This window comes from Microcebus murinus, chromosome 2 (genome assembly GCF_040939455.1).
Source record: "Microcebus murinus isolate Inina chromosome 2, M.murinus_Inina_mat1.0, whole genome shotgun sequence".
Classification (NCBI taxonomy): Eukaryota; Metazoa; Chordata; class Mammalia; order Primates; family Cheirogaleidae; genus Microcebus; species Microcebus murinus.
The window spans coordinates 97653003-97670112 of NC_134105.1; the positions used below are offsets into that span (position 1 = coordinate 97653003).

Consider the following 17110-nt stretch of genomic DNA (forward strand, 5'->3'; position numbering starts at 1 on the left):
CCTGCCATCCTCATTTCTTCTCTGATTTCCACAGGGCTTCTCTGGGGCAAGGTGCCAGAGCAGCTGTGGACACGTGAAGTGCAGGCGAGGGGAGCAGTGTGTGCACACTTCCTCAGGACCCCGCTGCTTCTGCCCCGACCCCCGGAACTGTGAATCAGGCTGTGCGAGTGGCCCCTGCCAGCACGGGGGTAGCTGCTACCCTCAGCGCCAGCCTCCTTATTATTCTTGCCAGTGCCCACCGCCATTCTGGGGCAGCCGCTGTGAACTCTACATGGCCCCCACCAGCACCCCTCCGGCCACCTGTCTGAGTCAGTATTGTGCGGACAAAGCCCGGGATGGCGTCTGTGATGAGGCCTGCAACAGCCACGCATGCCAGTGGGATGGGGGTGACTGTTCCCTCACTATGGAGGACCCCTGGGCCAACTGCTCCTCCCCGCTTCCCTGCTGGGATTACATCAACAACCAGTGTGATGAGCTGTGTAACACAGCCGAGTGCCTGTTTGACAACTTTGAATGCCAGGGGAACAGCAAGACGTGCAAGTAAGGGATCCAGGTTCTCCAGGAGCTGAGGGGAACTGTCACTAACACACCTTGGTTTCTGGTTCTTGCTTCTAACCACTCCAGTGCTTCAGCCCAAGCTGCATCTGCTTTTCAGATGGTGCCAGCCTTGTCCCATCGCACGCTACCCTGTGCTCTCCCTTGCTGACAGAGGGCTGGAAATGCTCATTGCATAATCACCCCCTCTCTCTGCCTATCTCTGCCTTCTCACCTGCTGCTCTCGTGACCTGGGGGAAATAACTTTTGGAAGTGGTGTTACCCACTCTCAGGCAGCCTCTCACATAACCTGCCTGCAGGATGGATGGAAAGGTCTGTATCTCTCTCTCTTTACCCGATTCTGTTCCCTAAGACTGGTTTTCCCCAGCTAGATTTATCAGGAAGCATGAGCTAGATTAGGCCTCTCAACCATTCTGGTCTTTATTATTGCAATTATAGGATGCTTTATGGTTTACATGGTAACTTTCCTGTTAATCATTCCATCTGATTTAACCCACTTACTTCTTAACAACCTTATGAGGTATAGATATTGTTAGTGACCTTTCATAAGTGAGGGAACTAAGGCCCAGGAGGTTAAAGAACTTACCAAAGCATGTATAGCTATTCCTGATTCCTAATCTTTTTTTCTGAGCTGTCATGGCAAGTTGTACCAAATGGTGTAAATATATCAAGGGGTGGGAGGTGGAGGCAGGAGGAGAGGAGGGTATAGATGAAATGGTTTGTGCATTATTTAGTTTAGTTTGGGGGTTCTAATTCCTTTTTCCAGTATTTAAAAGGGACTGTACAAGTTACACCTGGCATCCTATATGGACATACCTCTTCCCTCTTACTTTCTGTAGTTGGGATTCACTCCTGAAAGGGAAAGAGAGAGGCCAAATTGATATGGTTCTCTGTATAGCAACTCTTGTTGGTTCAGGGCTATTTATCTGGTTTCTGGAGGAGACTTTCACTTCTTACAGCCCATTGTTACCTTATCAGGGGCAGTGGATACAAAGTAGAGGAAGCATGAACTAGGGTGACTTTTGTTTCAGATATGCAGCTTTGTTTAAAAAACTGACTTAAGATTGTGAACTGCCTTGGAGTCCCTAAGCCCCAGCACAGTGAGCACAATGTTGTTCCTCATTCAGGGAGCACTCAACAGTGATGAGAGGCGTAGACTGTGTAGACTTTATGACATCAGGGATAGGAAATTCAAAGAAGGCTTCACAGGGCATTTGGGTCCTGATATGGGCTGCAGAGGCGGGTAGGACGATCCACGGCAGTTCCAAATGAAAAACCATACAGAGCTCCAGTCTAGTCTGAGCCCCTTTCCCTGTTCTCTCCCTCCTTTTCCTCCCCCTACCTAGGTATGACAAATACTGTGCAGACCACTTCAAAGACAACCACTGTGACCAGGGATGCAATAGTGAGGAGTGTGGCTGGGATGGTCTGGACTGTGCTGCTGACCGGCCTGAGAACCTGGCGGAGGGTACCCTGGTTATTGTGGTGCTGATGCCACCTGAACAACTGCTCCAGGATGCTCGCAGCTTCTTGCGGGCACTGGGCACCCTGCTCCATACCAACCTGCGCATCAAACGGGACCCCCAGGGAGAACTCATGGTATATCCCTATTATGGTGAGAAGTCAGCTGCCATGAAGAAGCAGAGGATGACACGCAGGTCCCTTCCTAGTGAACAAGAACAGGAGGTGGCTGGGTAAGGTTTTTGGTCTCTGAACTTCTTAAAGTTTAATTTTATAAAGCTTAGCACTTTGATACACAGAGGAAGCCATAACTCAACCTACAAAAATGCAAACCTCAGGCAAATGGAATGGCCCACCACTTAAGACAAGCCCATTATCCCAGTACTTCTGTTGCAGGGTGAAGACTTGCCTTGGTCTTGGGGTCCTGAAAGGTGAGCTGGAGTGTGCTGCCCACAGCTCCAGCCCCCTCTTTTGACAGAGTTGCTTTGGATTCCTTTATTAGTGGCTCCCTTTTTGTATTAATCCTTGCCTTATTGTCAAGGCCTTTATTTATAATATTAGTCTCTTTGATAAGGGATAATAATCTTCAGTTGCTCTATGATTCACACTCCACTATTTGTTGGTATATACCCAAACTTTCAGCCCTCTATCTAGGTGAGATACAGATGCAGAAAAAAGGAGAATAAGGACCCAAAATGTGCAGGGGTGTATTTTTAGATAGCACTAAGTACCACTGAGTAGGCAGGAAAGGGTGGAAGAAGACCCCCAAAATCTTCAGAAGCAAAGCATTAGACACCAACCTTACCACTCTTCTCACTTTGTCAAGTGTTGCCTCCATCAGAAGGCTTAGATCAGCCAAATGAAGGAAGGGGAAATATCCCGACATGGGAATTAGTGTTTAGCACCCAATGGGACAGCATCTGATTCCTGTGACCTTTTTGATGGCAGTGTCCCAGTGTGGGGAAGCGTGATGCTGAGATGGGGAGGGAAGGCCACATCACTCTTTCGGACTCACCTGCTGGACCTGCACCCTTCTGTTTCCCCCATTTCCTTTCCTCCTCTTCCCTTGGCATCCCACAGCTCTCAGGTCTTTCTGGAGATTGACAACCGCCAGTGTGTTCAAGACTCAGACCAGTGCTTCAAGAACACGGATGCTGCTGCAGCTCTGCTGGCTTCTCAGGCCATCCAGGGGACCCTGTCATACCCTCTCGTGTCTGTCATCAGTGAGTGACACTGGTGTGGAGGGGAAGGGTAGGGAAAGTCAGCATTGGGGTATGCTTTTCAACATGCAGCTCTCTCTTTCTCAGGGCTGGTGAGGTTAGAGTTGCCCTCTAAATGAATTTAATGCTGATATTGAGAGGTTGATATTTTATTCACCATTTTCCCTCTCTCTCCTGACTTTCAGGTGAATCCTCGATTCCAGAACGCACTCAGCTCCTCTATCTACTTGCTGTTGCTGTTGTCATCATCCTATTTATTATTCTGCTGGGGGTAATCATGGCAAAACGAAAGCGTAAGCATGGCTCTCTCTGGCTGCCTGAAGGTTTCACGCTTCGCCGAGATGCGAGCAACCACAAGCGTCGTGAGCCAGTGGGACAGGATGCTGTGGGACTGAAGTAAGGCACTGCCAACAAGCCACTGTGCACAGGAATAAGTAGGGATGCATAGAACAGTGTATTTCATTGAGTTATTTTAAATTCTAAGCTCTGGACATTGGATCATGTTGACTGTGATTCTTAATGCCTTGTGAGTGACTATAAAACCTCAGTCACAGTCTGGGTCTGGGTTCATCTGTTCTATACATATTATCACAGTGGTGCTTAGCTTCTGTGTTGAGGCACACTGTAGTTGTAAGCTCTTGCTCATTGGGAAGGGAAAGGATGAATGCTCAGGAAATGTCACATAAAATACAGCCTATCCTCTCTGGGCCAACGCCCCCAAAAGTTGGTATAGCCATGGGAGGGGGTCATGGTAGAAAAAGTGTTGAGAAAATCATTATATTAGTTTATGACATCAGCTCTTCTCTTGTTTTTCCCCTTTATAATCAATCACATCAGAAATCTCTCAGTGCAAGTTTCAGAGGCTAACCTGATTGGTTCTGGAACAAGTGAACATTGGGTTGATGATGAAGGGCCCCAACCAAAGAAAGTCAAGGTAAGCTGGCTGTGGTAGAACCACCGTTGTCAGCCATATCTGGTTGCATTTCAAATTTCTGTCCTTTAGTTCTAGAGTTTCCTGAATGGGAGGAAAAGGTCATTATATGTTGCCCTGACTAGCTATCCCAGATTCTCTTGAACAGCAGGAATCTTCAGGTCATTGATGACCTTGGGTTTCCTATGTATGTTTTTCAAGAAGGAATCTTTAAAAATATTAAAACAAACATGCCTTCTTCCACTAGTGTCATACTGACAATAGTCAAGCCAACTGGTGTATGCAAATGGGAATTCCTTCATGGCTAGATCACTCCCTTATCTTCTAATGGGCTTTTCTCCTTCTGTAAGAGAAGATGGAATCAAACAGTGAAAGAGAGCCAGTGACCATTGACATTAGAGGTTCCACATCCTGAGCCCTCAAAACTGAGACCATATAGAAGCAAGTGGTAGATTGGGCTGAGGATGAGGTGAAAAAGGAGACCATCTGTCCATAGCTAACCATGGCTGGAAGCCGGTAGAGCAAGATGGTTAAGAACATTGCTTTAGTTACAGTTAGAACTAGATTCAGATCTAAAACTCTGCTGCTTAGTAGCTGAGAAGTTATTTAACCGCTTTGTATTTGATTATCCTTACTTGTAAATTGGGATAATAATAACTCTTTCCTCTATTAGTTGCTATGAGGATGAAATATAGCAATTGATGTAATGTACCTTACTTATTTCCTATAATATACTGAGTATTCAGTAAAAGCTAGCTGCTTTGAGATTATCATAATTATTATTATTCAACAGTCTTTTCTGGGTGCTTGCTACATGCTGGGTACTGTGTTAAGTATAGGGAGGCAGGCTTAAAGAAGGCTTATTCCCTCTTCTTGATAAACTTGCAGTCTGGTGGTAGAGACTGCCATGTAATGTGACATGATTAGTTAAGTAGAGGTAAGCACAGTGTGCTTTCTAGGACCAACAAGAAGCAGTAAAGTCTAATTTCTATTTGGAAGGTAGGTAGAAGTTAGTCTACCTGCTGAGAATTAGAGACCATTGCAGGCAGAGGAAACAACATGGGCAAAGGCTCAGAAGCAAGAATATGGTGCTTTGGGGATCTCGAAGTAGTATTTTAAGGCTAAAACCTAGAGTTTGGGATGGGTAGGTGGGGAGAATTGTCCACATGATGCAGGAGTGGCGAGCAGGAACCACATCAGCAAAGCAGTGGGAAGCCGCAGTGGATAGTCAGAGCAGGAAGAGAGAGAATTGGATGGGAGATGTGGAAGGGAGGTAGGATACTGTACCAGCTCCTCATCAGCAAGCAGTTTTGGAGGTCAGATTGAGAGGAAGCATTGTTTTCTCCTTTCAGGCTGAAGATGAGGCCTTGCTCTCAGAAGAAGATGACCCCATTGATCGACGCCCATGGACACAGCAGCACCTGGAAGCTGCAGACATCCGGAGGACACCGTCATTGGCCCTGACTCCCCCTCAGGCAGAGCAGGAGGTGGATGTACTGGACGTGAACGTCCGGGGCCCAGGTCAGCGCTGGATAATGTCCCCTTTTCACTAGACTGTGCTTGCCTTGGGCCTGCGTTGCTGTCCTGTGTTTGCCCTGCCTGACCATATGTCTCTTCCCAGTTTCACAGACTCTAAATCAACTTGAGGAAATTAATACCTAAAGAATACAGACATGCATAAATCATGAACTTAGAAGAGAGGGGAGGATTTCACATTGCTTCATATACAGTGTGTTGAGACTAAACAGGCTGATACATGGGTTAGATTTTAGTAGGTAGAAAAGTAATATCCCAAAGCAGAGGATAGAGAATTACTTGATACCTTATACATGTAGTTCTGTTAATACTAGATATTTTTAAATGTCCAATTTAAAAGAACATAACTCTGGAACAGAAAAGCTTAACTTAGAGAAGAGCCCCTTGCTTCAAAAAATTCTTACTTTCTCATTACTCTTTACAGAAATGACATTATCAGAGGAAAAGTAAGTGGCAGATGTAAAACTAATTGCCAGTTACCACAAGAAGTACAGGAATTCTTTGTGCCTAAGAATAATTTTACTCAAATGAAACCATTCCAACAATAGGGTTAACTGCTTTTCCTCCTTTGAATACCTTTTGGAATTTTCCTTTCCTACAGATGGGTGCACACCATTGATGTTGGCTTCTCTCCGAGGAGGCAGCTCAGATATGAGTGATGAAGATGAAGATGCAGAGGACTCCTCTGCCAACATCATCACAGACTTGGTCTACCAGGGTGCCAGCCTCCAGGCCCAGACAGATCGAACTGGAGAGATGGCTCTGCACCTTGCAGCCCGCTACTCAAGGGCTGATGCTGCCAAGCGTCTGCTGGATGCAGGTGCGGATGCCAATGCTCAGGACAACATGGGCCGCTGCCCTCTCCATGCTGCAGTGGCAGCTGATGCCCAGGGTGTCTTCCAGGTAAAGAACTTGAGAAGAGTTGGTTTGAATAATAAGAATTCCCTATGGCTTTATAATGTTTTATCTTTTTTAAGGTACTAGTATCTCATCGAATGTATTAAATTATTTGAGAGATTAGGACAGGTGTTAAGGGTCATGCTTCCTAGACAGGAAAGCAGGAAAAGGGAGGCAGGCAAACTGACCTAGGTATATATACAGTCATTGTGATAGAGGCAACAGCAGAAAACACCAGTTTTCTGATAATTAGTCAGTGATATTTGGGTTTGCCAAGATGCCTCCCAAATGCATGTATCAGATGAGAATGATACCTGTTCTAAAACCTTTCATTAGTAGCATATCCTACATGTAGCAATGTAGCTACTCTCTGTAGATTTGTCTATGTGGGCTTCTAGCTGCTCATTGGCAATTTTCTTTTTTTGCATTTTTTATTTTTAATTAATTATTAAAAATTATCGCTACATAATAATTGTATATCTTTATAGGGTATATGTGATGTTTTGATACAAGCATGCAATATGAATTAATCAAATCAGAGTAATTGGGGCATCTACCACCTTAAGCATTTATCATTTGTTTGTGTGGAACATTGTTTGTATTTGTGGAACAAATGTTTGTGGAACATTTCAATTCCACCCTTCTAGTTATTTTAAAGTATACCCTAACTTATTGTTGATTATAGTCATTTTGTTGTACTATCAAATATTGTTCATTCTATCTAACTAACTATATTTTTGTACCCATTAACCATCCCCACTTTATCCCCCATCCCTGCTCCCCTTCCCAGCCTCTGGTAACCATCATTCTACTCTCTGTCTCCAAGAGAACAATTGTTTTTAATATTTAGTGAGAACATGTGAGATTTGTTTTTCTGTGCTTGGCTTATTTCACTTAATATAATGTTCTCCAGTTCCATTCATACTGTTGCAAATGGCAGGATTTCATTCTTTTTGTGGCTATATACCGGTAGTACTTCACTATGTACATGTACAATTTCTTCCATTCCGTCCATTGATGAACACTTAAGTTGATTCCAAATCTTGGCAATTGTGAATAGTGCTGCAGTAAACATGCGAGTACAGATTATCTTTTCAATATACTCAATTCCCCTCCTTCAGATATATACCCAGCAGTGGGATTACTGGATCACATGGTAGTTTTCTTGACATGAGTTCATAGCATACTCTCTGATGCCCTTTTATTTTATCTTTATGAGGAAATTGGAAGCATTCTGAATAACCTGAGGGTACACTGTGACTGAAGTTGTGATCCCACATCCCTCCTCTTTTCTTAGAAAATAAAAGGCCCATCAGTTTACATGGTTCATTATGCCTTGAGCACCCATTTGTTGGTTTATTTATTCATTCAACAAATACTCATTGATTGGCCATGAAAGAATCTTGGGCACAAAGATAATAAGACTTTCCTTGCCCTCCAGGAATGTACAGTGTAGCCTTCGCTCTGTTGCCCTTGTTTCTTCTCTGAGTTTCACTATTTTCCTTTGTCCAAGTGACTCTCTTTTCTGTACCTTTCTCTTCATCTAGATTCTGATCCGCAACCGAGTAACTGATCTAGATGCCAGGATGAACGATGGCACTACACCCCTTATCCTGGCTGCCCGCCTGGCCGTGGAAGGAATGGTGGCAGAACTGATCAACTGCCAGGCAGATGTGAATGCAGTGGATGACCATGGTAGGGACAAGAAGCAGGGATTTGGACTCTTACCTGTAGAGCATACCTCTGATGAGGAAAATTATCCTTAAAGAACTGTCTCAGATCCGAATCCATTGGTGATGCACTCATTCTTTCATTTATGCATTCATTCATGTTGAGCTCAGAGAACCAAGTTGTGGGAGGTCCCTATTTAAGATGAGAACAGAAGCCAGGCCTTGGGGTGCATACCTGTATTCCCAGCTACTTGGGAGGCTGAGATGGGAGGATCTCTTGAGCCTAGCACTTCCAGTCCAGCTTGGCCAAGAAACATGGCAAGACTCTGCCTTTTAAAAAAAACCAAAAAATAAGTAAAAATGAGAAGGCATTTTTTTAGTGAGTGTTTTTTGGACCCTAAAGCAGGTCCATGAAAGGTTTGCTGTGTTGTTTCCTAGGTATAGCACTCTTGATAAGAGGATTTATAAGAGCTGACTTCACTGAGAGAGTTGTGGGATATCCTAAATATACATTCTGGCATGTAATAAATAACTAAACAGATTATTGCCTTCATCTGCCATATGAATCATGGATACCTCATACAAGTGATCCTTCTACCTAGAGGTCTTCTGAAGTCTGTGTAGCCTGTACTCAAGTATTTCTAGAACAGGGGAATGGAAAATATTACTTTTTCCTATAGGCCCCCACAGAGAATTGGCTTTCTGCTGATCTCTGGAGAGTTCAAGGTTTCCTTGTACTAGTCACACATGCCATGGTGCTTTATTCTAAGAGTAGGATATGTCTGCTTATAAAAATGTTTTTGCCCTGCAGGAAAATCTGCTCTTCACTGGGCAGCTGCTGTCAATAATGTGGAGGCGACGCTTTTGCTGTTGAAAAATGGGGCCAACCGAGACATGCAGGACAACAAGGTACAGTGTGTGTGCCCTGAGCATGAGGCTCATAGCAGTGCCCCAGTTACGAGGCCCATGCCTTTCTCTTATAGCTTCTCTTGTGGTACATACAGCAAAGGTGGAAGCAGGTTGGGCAGGAACGGGGAGAGCTTGATGGAGGATGTTGGGCTTGTCCAGGGGAGTGTCAGGATTGAGCTCTGCCCACTCAGTACTCAGCTTGCACCGGTCTGGCCTGGAGATAAGTTAGTGCAACCTCCCTGCCTTTTCTCCGTCCGACATTGCCTTTTCTCCAGTTCTCCCTTCTCTTCACACTTACTCCCTTTTCTCTTGTTTGTTTGTTTTTTCATTTTTTATCCTGGTGTTCTTTTCTTCTATCCTCAGATACCATGAAGTTTTCTTCTTTGGCTTTCTTTCTCTGAGTTTTTTTGTCATGTTCTCACTCTCATTCATCTTCTCTCATTTACTTCCCCTTTTCCCTTATTTTAGTTCTTTCTTGCACAAGTTTTATGTCATCTTTCTTGGACTCTTTCCCTTTTTTCCCTAGTGCTGTAGATGCTTTAGTTTTTTCTCCTTCTACCTTTCTTACTTCTAACTCCTTTTTCAATTAAAAAATTACTTTGATAAGCTTAGTACTCTTTTAAGTGAGTCTCTGGTTCAGCATATGCATTATTTTATGAATTCTCAGCTGAAGAGATGGCCCTAAGGAGCAAAATTAGTTTTTGGGGAGTGCTCTTTCTATGTACAAATCACAGGTATACACTCAGTACATAGGTAGATGCACAGCCTAATCTGTGCTATTGATATTTCATGGTGGAGACGATTAAGACAATATTTTTAAGGGGGTGATAATAAGCTTGAGAAACCCTGCTATATTCACAAGAGTATTATTAAAATGTGTTCTGTGGTGGGCCTTTTCTGTAGGAAGAGACACCCCTGTTTCTTGCTGCCCGGGAGGGGAGCTATGAAGCAGCCAAGATCCTGTTAGACCATTTTGCCAATCGAGACATCACAGACCATATGGATCGTCTTCCCCGGGACGTGGCCCGGGATCGCATGCACCACGACATTGTGCGTCTCCTGGATGAGTACAATGTGACACCGAGCCCTCCAGGCACGGTGCTGACTTCCGCTCTCTCCCCTGTCATCTGTGGGTCCAACAGGTCTTTCCTCAGTCTGAAGCACACCCCAATGGGCAAGAAGCCTAGACGGCCCAACACCAAGAGTACCATGCCCACTAGCCTCCCTAACCTTGCCAAGGAGGCCAAGGATGCCAAGGGTAGTAGGAGGAAGAAGTCTCTGAGCGAGAAGGTCCAACTCTCTGAGAGCTCAGTGACATTGTCCCCTGTTGATTCCCTAGAGTCTCCTCACACATATGTTTCTGACACCACATCCTCTCCAATGATCACATCCCCTGGAATCTTACAGGCCTCACCCAACCCTATGCTGGCCACTGCTGCCCCGGCTGCCCCAATCCACGCACAGCATGCACTGTCTTTCTCTAACCTCCACGAAATGCAGCCTCTGGCTCATGGGGCCAGCACAGTGCTTCCTTCAGTGAGCCAGTTGCTGTCCCACCACCACATTGTTCCCCCAGGCAGTGGAAGTGCCGGGAGCTTGGGTAGGCTCCATCCAGTCACAGTCTCAGCAGATTGGATGAACCGCGTGGAGGTGAATGAGGCCCAATACAATGAGATGTTTGGTATGGTCCTGGCTCCAGCTGAGGCCACCCACCCTGGCATGGCTCCCCAGAGCAGGCCGCCTGAAGGGAAGCACATGACTGCCCCCCGGGAGCCCTTGCCCCCCATTGTGACTTTCCAGCTCATCCCCAAAGGCAGTATTGCCCAACCAGGTGGGGCTCCCCAGCCTCAAGCCAACTGTCCTCCAGCTGTTGCGGGCCCCCTGCCCACCATGTACCAGATCCCAGAAATGGCCCGTTTGCCCAGTGTGGCGTTCCCCACTGCCATGATGCCCCAGCAGGATGAGCAGGTAGCTCAGACCATTCTCCCAGCCTATCATCCTTTCCCAGCCTCAGTGGGCAAGTATCCCACGCCCCCTTCACAGCACAGTTACGCCTCCTCAAATACTGCCGAGCGAACACCCAGTCACAGTGGTCACCTCCAGGGTGAGCATCCCTACCTGACACCATCCCCAGAGTCCCCTGACCAGTGGTCAAGTTCATCACCCCACTCTGCTTCTGACTGGTCAGATGTGACCACCAGCCCTACTCCTGGGGGTGCTGGAGGAGGTCAGCGAGGACCTGGGACACACATGTCTGAGCCTCCGCACAACAACATGCAGGTTTACGCGTGAAAGAGTCTGCCTCCAGTGTAGGGACAAAACTGCCTATTGTAAATGCTGCTGAGGAACAAATGAAGGTCATCCGGGAGAGAAATGAAGAAATCTCTGGAACCAGCTTCTGGAGGCAGGAGAGAGAAGATGTTCATATTTTTTAGATAAAGTGAAAGAAGCAATCTATTAGTTTCACTGGGTATCTGCAAGGTTTTTTGGGAGAGACATGGTTCCTTCTAAATCTCTTACTCATCTAGCCAAGTTCATGAAAATGCAGAATGAATACAACCGTTGGGCCATGTTTACTCTTTTCTATTTGGAGAATAAGATGGATGCCTGTTGTAGCCCAGATATTCTTGCAGCTTGGACTACATCTTAAGCCCTGGGGGCTTCTGCCATATCCATGAGAAGATGCTACACGAGAATCCTATTGGGGATTGTGCCCAGGAATTCTATGTGAGTTGACTTATCTTCTCATCCTTGGAAATTCCTTCATCTTCATTTGGTGCTTTCACTTTTGCACCTCTCCGTGATTGTAGCCCTACCAGCATATTATAGGGCAATACCGCTGTGCTTTGAATCATTCCTGCCCTGAAAAGCAATTTAAGCAACTTCAGCCCCCTTTTTCCCTCTTGTTTTCCCAGCATCCCTAGGAGTCTCACAGTTTACTTTGGTTGTGGTTCTCAGCATAAACCTTTCAAGTATGTTTTTTTTTTAGAAAATATTGTATTGTGTTCTTCTACATATATCATTCCTAGAGAGAGAAGAGGAGCAGAATATTTTTCTTCAAACCAATTTTTAAGGTAGAAGATACCTTCAAGAGGTTGCACCTTAATTTCTCTTGTCTCAATGCAGGTCTTCATGTAAACTTTGCCGGGAAGGATATGAGTCAGTTGTTTTTGTGGACCTAGTCAGTATGAGATTTTGTCCTTGGTAGCCTAGTTAGTATGACGCCCCCCTCCCCTTTTTTAAACCAGAAAAAGGGTTAGAATGTTGGAATAACCAAGAGATAAGCTAACTCGTGCAAGGAACAGTTACCCACGCACAGGTCCCTCCACTTAAACTGCCAAGCATGCCGCTGACTGCCAGTTGAAACACGTTTTTCCCAGATCTTAGAACCCCAGGCCTGTTTCACATACTCATCCAGCAGATGAAATTAGTCTTAGCTGTTGAGCCTTCCTTTCCATCTCCACAGAAGAAAATGTCTCAAATGATATACCCTTGCCATTTAGGACTGAGCTTTCCTCAGCCCAAGAGACTCAGTGACAGTCATCTTCCTTTTATTGGTGATCACAGTCTGTATTTCCTGACTCTCTTTCTGATCACAGGCTTGTTCACCAGTCTTCCCTCCACACTGTGGCCTGAGTTACTGGTGCACCAGTAGGTTCCCACTGTAGATGTGGATTTTCTGTGTTCAAGTGCAGGGAATGGAAAGCTGGACTAGTTTTCTAGGGTCCAAGACAGCCCTATAAGAAGGTTGGGAAAGGAAGAATATGAGGCAGCCTTTGCTGTTTTTTGCTACCATTTCTTTTCCTCTGAAGCAGTCATGAAATTCCCTTTGACAACTAACTTAGAAATGTACCAGGGATGTTGTGTTTTCCTTAGAGTCCCCTTCTAGGTGATTAGTGGACAACTACGGACTTGCTCATCATTGTCATCCTTATGTCCAGACTATGATTGCACCTCCCTGAGTCTGTTGTCTGTGTTTGTGGTCTTGGCAACCCTTGTATCTCTTTCAAGAGCAGAAGCATTTTAGTTAACTGTAGAAATAGGAGAAAGTTTTGTTCCTCTTCTCCCTGGGTCAGTTAATAATTGGTCCCATGGCTACATTGTCATTTCTATCCAGTGCTATGATGCTTATGACACCTGGGCAACAAGTTCTGCTGGGGCATTTTGTAGATATTAATAGGTGAAGTGCTTGCTCTGTTTCGGTTTCAATGATTATTCTCATTCCTGCTGTGGCTGGAGGTGTACAACAGTGCTCCCCATGTACCTGACCAGTCTTTCCGAGGCCCCCTGTGGAAACCCTGGGTTTCTGTTGGTATGTCAAACAAATGGTTTCTGCTGTCCCATCCAAGTTCATTAAATCAGCAAAAATAATTCATTCTGCCCTGTGACATAAGCAGATTAAGTTTGTTAGTTTTGTTTTATTCTCTCACGTGGTGGTATTCTGCCAGCCTTTTTCATAGTGTGCAAACATTTTACCATTCTAAATGGTGGCTTTCTACCTTTGGACCCATTTATTATTCCCAGCTGGGAAGAACCTGTCTGCACAGACCTCTCCGGACCACATACATCTGCCCCCTCTGCCCTCCTGCTCCAGCCCCACTTCCTGGAAGTATCAGCCTCTGACCAACTATTTGGATCTTTTATACCCTCCTTCCTCCCCAAAACCACCCTGTAGGGTTAACTTGCTTGTTTCTTTTTCTTGGGATACTTTAATTTGGATCCTTTGGGTTTGGGGGAGGGCAATGTGAAAGCTGTCATTACAGACAACAGGCTTCAGTGATGAGCAGGACAATACTGCCTTTCAAACATTTTACCGATCTCTTAAATTTTAAGAACTCTTTGAATTGTGTAGTATCTAATAAAAGGGAAGGTAAGATGGATAATCACTTTCTCATTTGGGTTCTGAATTAGAGACTCAGTTTTTATGGGACACATCTTTTATGCCATGTATAGATCCTCCCCTGTTTTTGGTTAATCTTTATTTTTATAAATTCTTCCTTTCTTTGACTCCTTTTACCTGCCTTTGGGGATAGGTTTTTTTGTTTGTTTCTTTCTTATGTTTTGTTTTAAGTATCATTTTCTGATTTATGTGATGGTAGGGGAGGGAGAGGTTTGTGGGGAAGAAAGACTGAGAGTTCAGGATTTTAGTGTAAGCAATCAGCTCAAGTCCATTATATCATCTTATTATTAAATTTGCCAGTTTCTTGCATAGAAAAGAACCAAAGGTATAATATTTTGTTGGCAGGTGGTTTGGGGATTTTGGCCCTAACCAATATATTGAATGTATGATGACTATTTGGGAGGACACGTTTATATGCCCTGAGGCCCCCACTAATACCTGGTACTATGATGACTTCCTTGTGTACATTTCTCTTAAAAGTGGTATTATATCTGTTTGTATGAGAAACCTAATAACCACAAAATGACTGCATATTCCTGACTATACATAGTAAGGAAAATGTACACTTTGTTTTTACTTTTCAAAGTTTCATTCTAAAAGTAGTTAAGATGAAATTTATATGAAAGCATTTTTATCACAAAATAAAAAAGGTTACATGTCAAGCTCAGTGTTGTTGCATTTTTTTTATTTTCCAATCCTGCATCCCTGGCCTTGCAATGACTCCCTCATGATGTCCTGATTTGCTGAGAGAAAAACAATTTTCTTTTCATTCTGAATTCCACAAGGCCTAGCATTAAGCTTCTCTCTTCTTCCTTTAGTCAGATCATAAATAATGCTTCTTAGGAAAAAAAAAATCTAATAGGAAATGTCATAAGGCAGAGCACTCTTCTGTGCACTTACCATAGCTAGTGACAAATGGACTAATGCTTAGGACAAAGTGCCTTCCAGTGGGAATGGAGAGTATTTGCTATAGCAAGAATTGAATTGGCAATAGGCAATGTTAATGATGCTGTTACCTAAACCACTGGTTTGTAATATTCCTCAAATGTTGAGGAACTTAATATATAGATAGAACTTAATATATAGAATTATAAAATCATTTTGCATATAAATCTGTGAATGTATAACCAGGTTCACATTCACACATGTACTCATTAAAGTCTATCACTGAGACATTTGAACATGACTATTTGGTGCTGGTAGTATGTGTGGCATTAGCAGTCTTATGTCAACTTTAGCATATTATTTCCATATTCCATTATTTTGAAGAAACTTCTAAATCACACATGCGTAATTATAAATTGTAATAGTATTTTTTAAAACAAGTTGACTTGAAATAGGACATGCTTCTGTCAAGCAGGTAAAATGCCTTTATTCTCAGACCTGCACAAATATGTTTTAACACAATTAGTAACATTTATTGGTTATCCCCAGAGTGTTTTATATAAAGTGCATTTGAGTCTTCATGTTGGGTTTTTAATGGTGGAGGAAGAAAATGAATTTGAGGGCTAAAGAAGGACTACCTCTGCAGGCCAGTCTTGCAGAGCTGGAGGTGCCTCTTATAGACTATTAAGGAAGTAAAACTTGCTCCGTGAAAATCTACTTCAGTAGATCTGGATGCAGGCCACTGGGTCACTAACCATATCCTACCCCTGCAATTATAAGCCTTAAAACCTAACCCTTGATTGTGCAGGGAGGATTCAGGGCTCTCCCAGCTGTGAAAGCGATGGAACGGGGCAGAGCTGAGGCCCTGTGCTGCCCCATCGCACAGCTAGAGCAATAGGCTTGGGCACTGACCATGAGCATGCAGGAGAGGGGTGGGTGCCTCTCTGTCGTGCAGCTAAGGAGCCTCACAGCCCAATGGGAGGGGCTGGTTCCTCTTTCAAAACAACCCTCCTTAATGCTCACATGCTGTCCAGGATGTGGGCAATATGGAACTGTGAGTCTGTTACTGCCTCTGCTGCTAAATTTTCCAGCCATAGGGTGTGTGTGTATAGGTGTAGGTGTGTGAATGTGTGAAACACAATACAACTCTCCCTTCTTTTGACTTACAGCTCAATAAAATACATGTAAAACAGTGGTCCCCAACCTTTTTGGCACCAGGGACTAGTTTCATGGAAGACAATTTTTCCACGGCAGTGGGGATGGGTTATGGCAGGGAGACGGAACTCAGGTGGTGGTATAAGCAATGGTGAGCAGCTGTAAATACAGATAAAGCTTCACTGGCTTGCCCACTGTTCACCTGCTGCTGTGTGGATCCCTGGTTCCTAAGTTTCATGGAAGACTATTTTTCCAGGGATGAGTGCCATGGGGGCGAGGGCAGGCAGTGGAGGTAGGGGATGGCTCTGCAGCCCAGTCTCTAACAGGCCATGGACCATAACTACTCAGTGGCCTAGAGGTTGAGGACCCCAGATTTAAAACATTTGCACCAGCCAAGTCCCAGTCGCAAAGTGTGGGCACACTCATATTAGGATAAATCAAAGAGGGCTATTTACAAAATACTTAATAAAACTCTACAGTAACTGTGGTTATTTTACGGTTTTACACAGAAGAATGGGAGAGAGGGTTAAGAAGACCTGAACAATCCAAGAAAACTTGCCAGAAAACTGCCATAAACCATTAAGGATTCAGTAAATAAAATGATGTAAAATTAATTCACAGAAACAACCTAATTTATTATAGACAAAAACCAGTTGGAGCATGTAATTTAAAAGAAGCCCACATTTATAATAGCAAACACACACATACCATACACACATCTCCTATCCAATAACCTTTTAAAAAATTGCAAACATGGAGAAGAGGCTTCAGGATGCCCTCTGGTACTCGTCTCCTCCACAAAGAAGAACCAAAACAGCAAGGAGATGATCACATTTCCAATAGATCATCTAAGAACACTGGAATTCAACAGACAAGTGACAAATAACACCTAAGGCAAAGAAGGAGAGGGAAATTAGACTATTTCCTGGGCTGGGATCAGCTGTGGAGCCCAAAAAGGCTCCCCAGTGGAGGAAAGGGTAAGTAAGAGACC

The 17110-nt window shown here is 44.2% G+C and overlaps 1 protein-coding gene across 1 annotated transcript in view; it reads left to right on the forward strand.

Annotated features, from left to right (window-relative positions):
- LOC105869800 (notch receptor 2) overlaps positions 1–14744 on the forward strand; it is a 158612-nt gene extending 143868 nt beyond the window's left edge. Inside the window, exons 25-34 of the mRNA XM_012761892.2 lie at positions 35–540; positions 1902–2249; positions 3097–3239; positions 3422–3632; positions 4074–4170; positions 5520–5688; positions 6305–6606; positions 8148–8295; positions 9082–9179; positions 10083–14744. Of these exons, the coding sequence (XP_012617346.1) occupies positions 35–540; positions 1902–2249; positions 3097–3239; positions 3422–3632; positions 4074–4170; positions 5520–5688; positions 6305–6606; positions 8148–8295; positions 9082–9179; positions 10083–11471 (3411 nt within the window). The 3' untranslated portion in view covers positions 11472–14744. The remainder of the gene's footprint in view (positions 1–34; positions 541–1901; positions 2250–3096; positions 3240–3421; positions 3633–4073; positions 4171–5519; positions 5689–6304; positions 6607–8147; positions 8296–9081; positions 9180–10082) is intronic.
- Positions 14745–17110: the final 2366 nt, after the last annotated feature.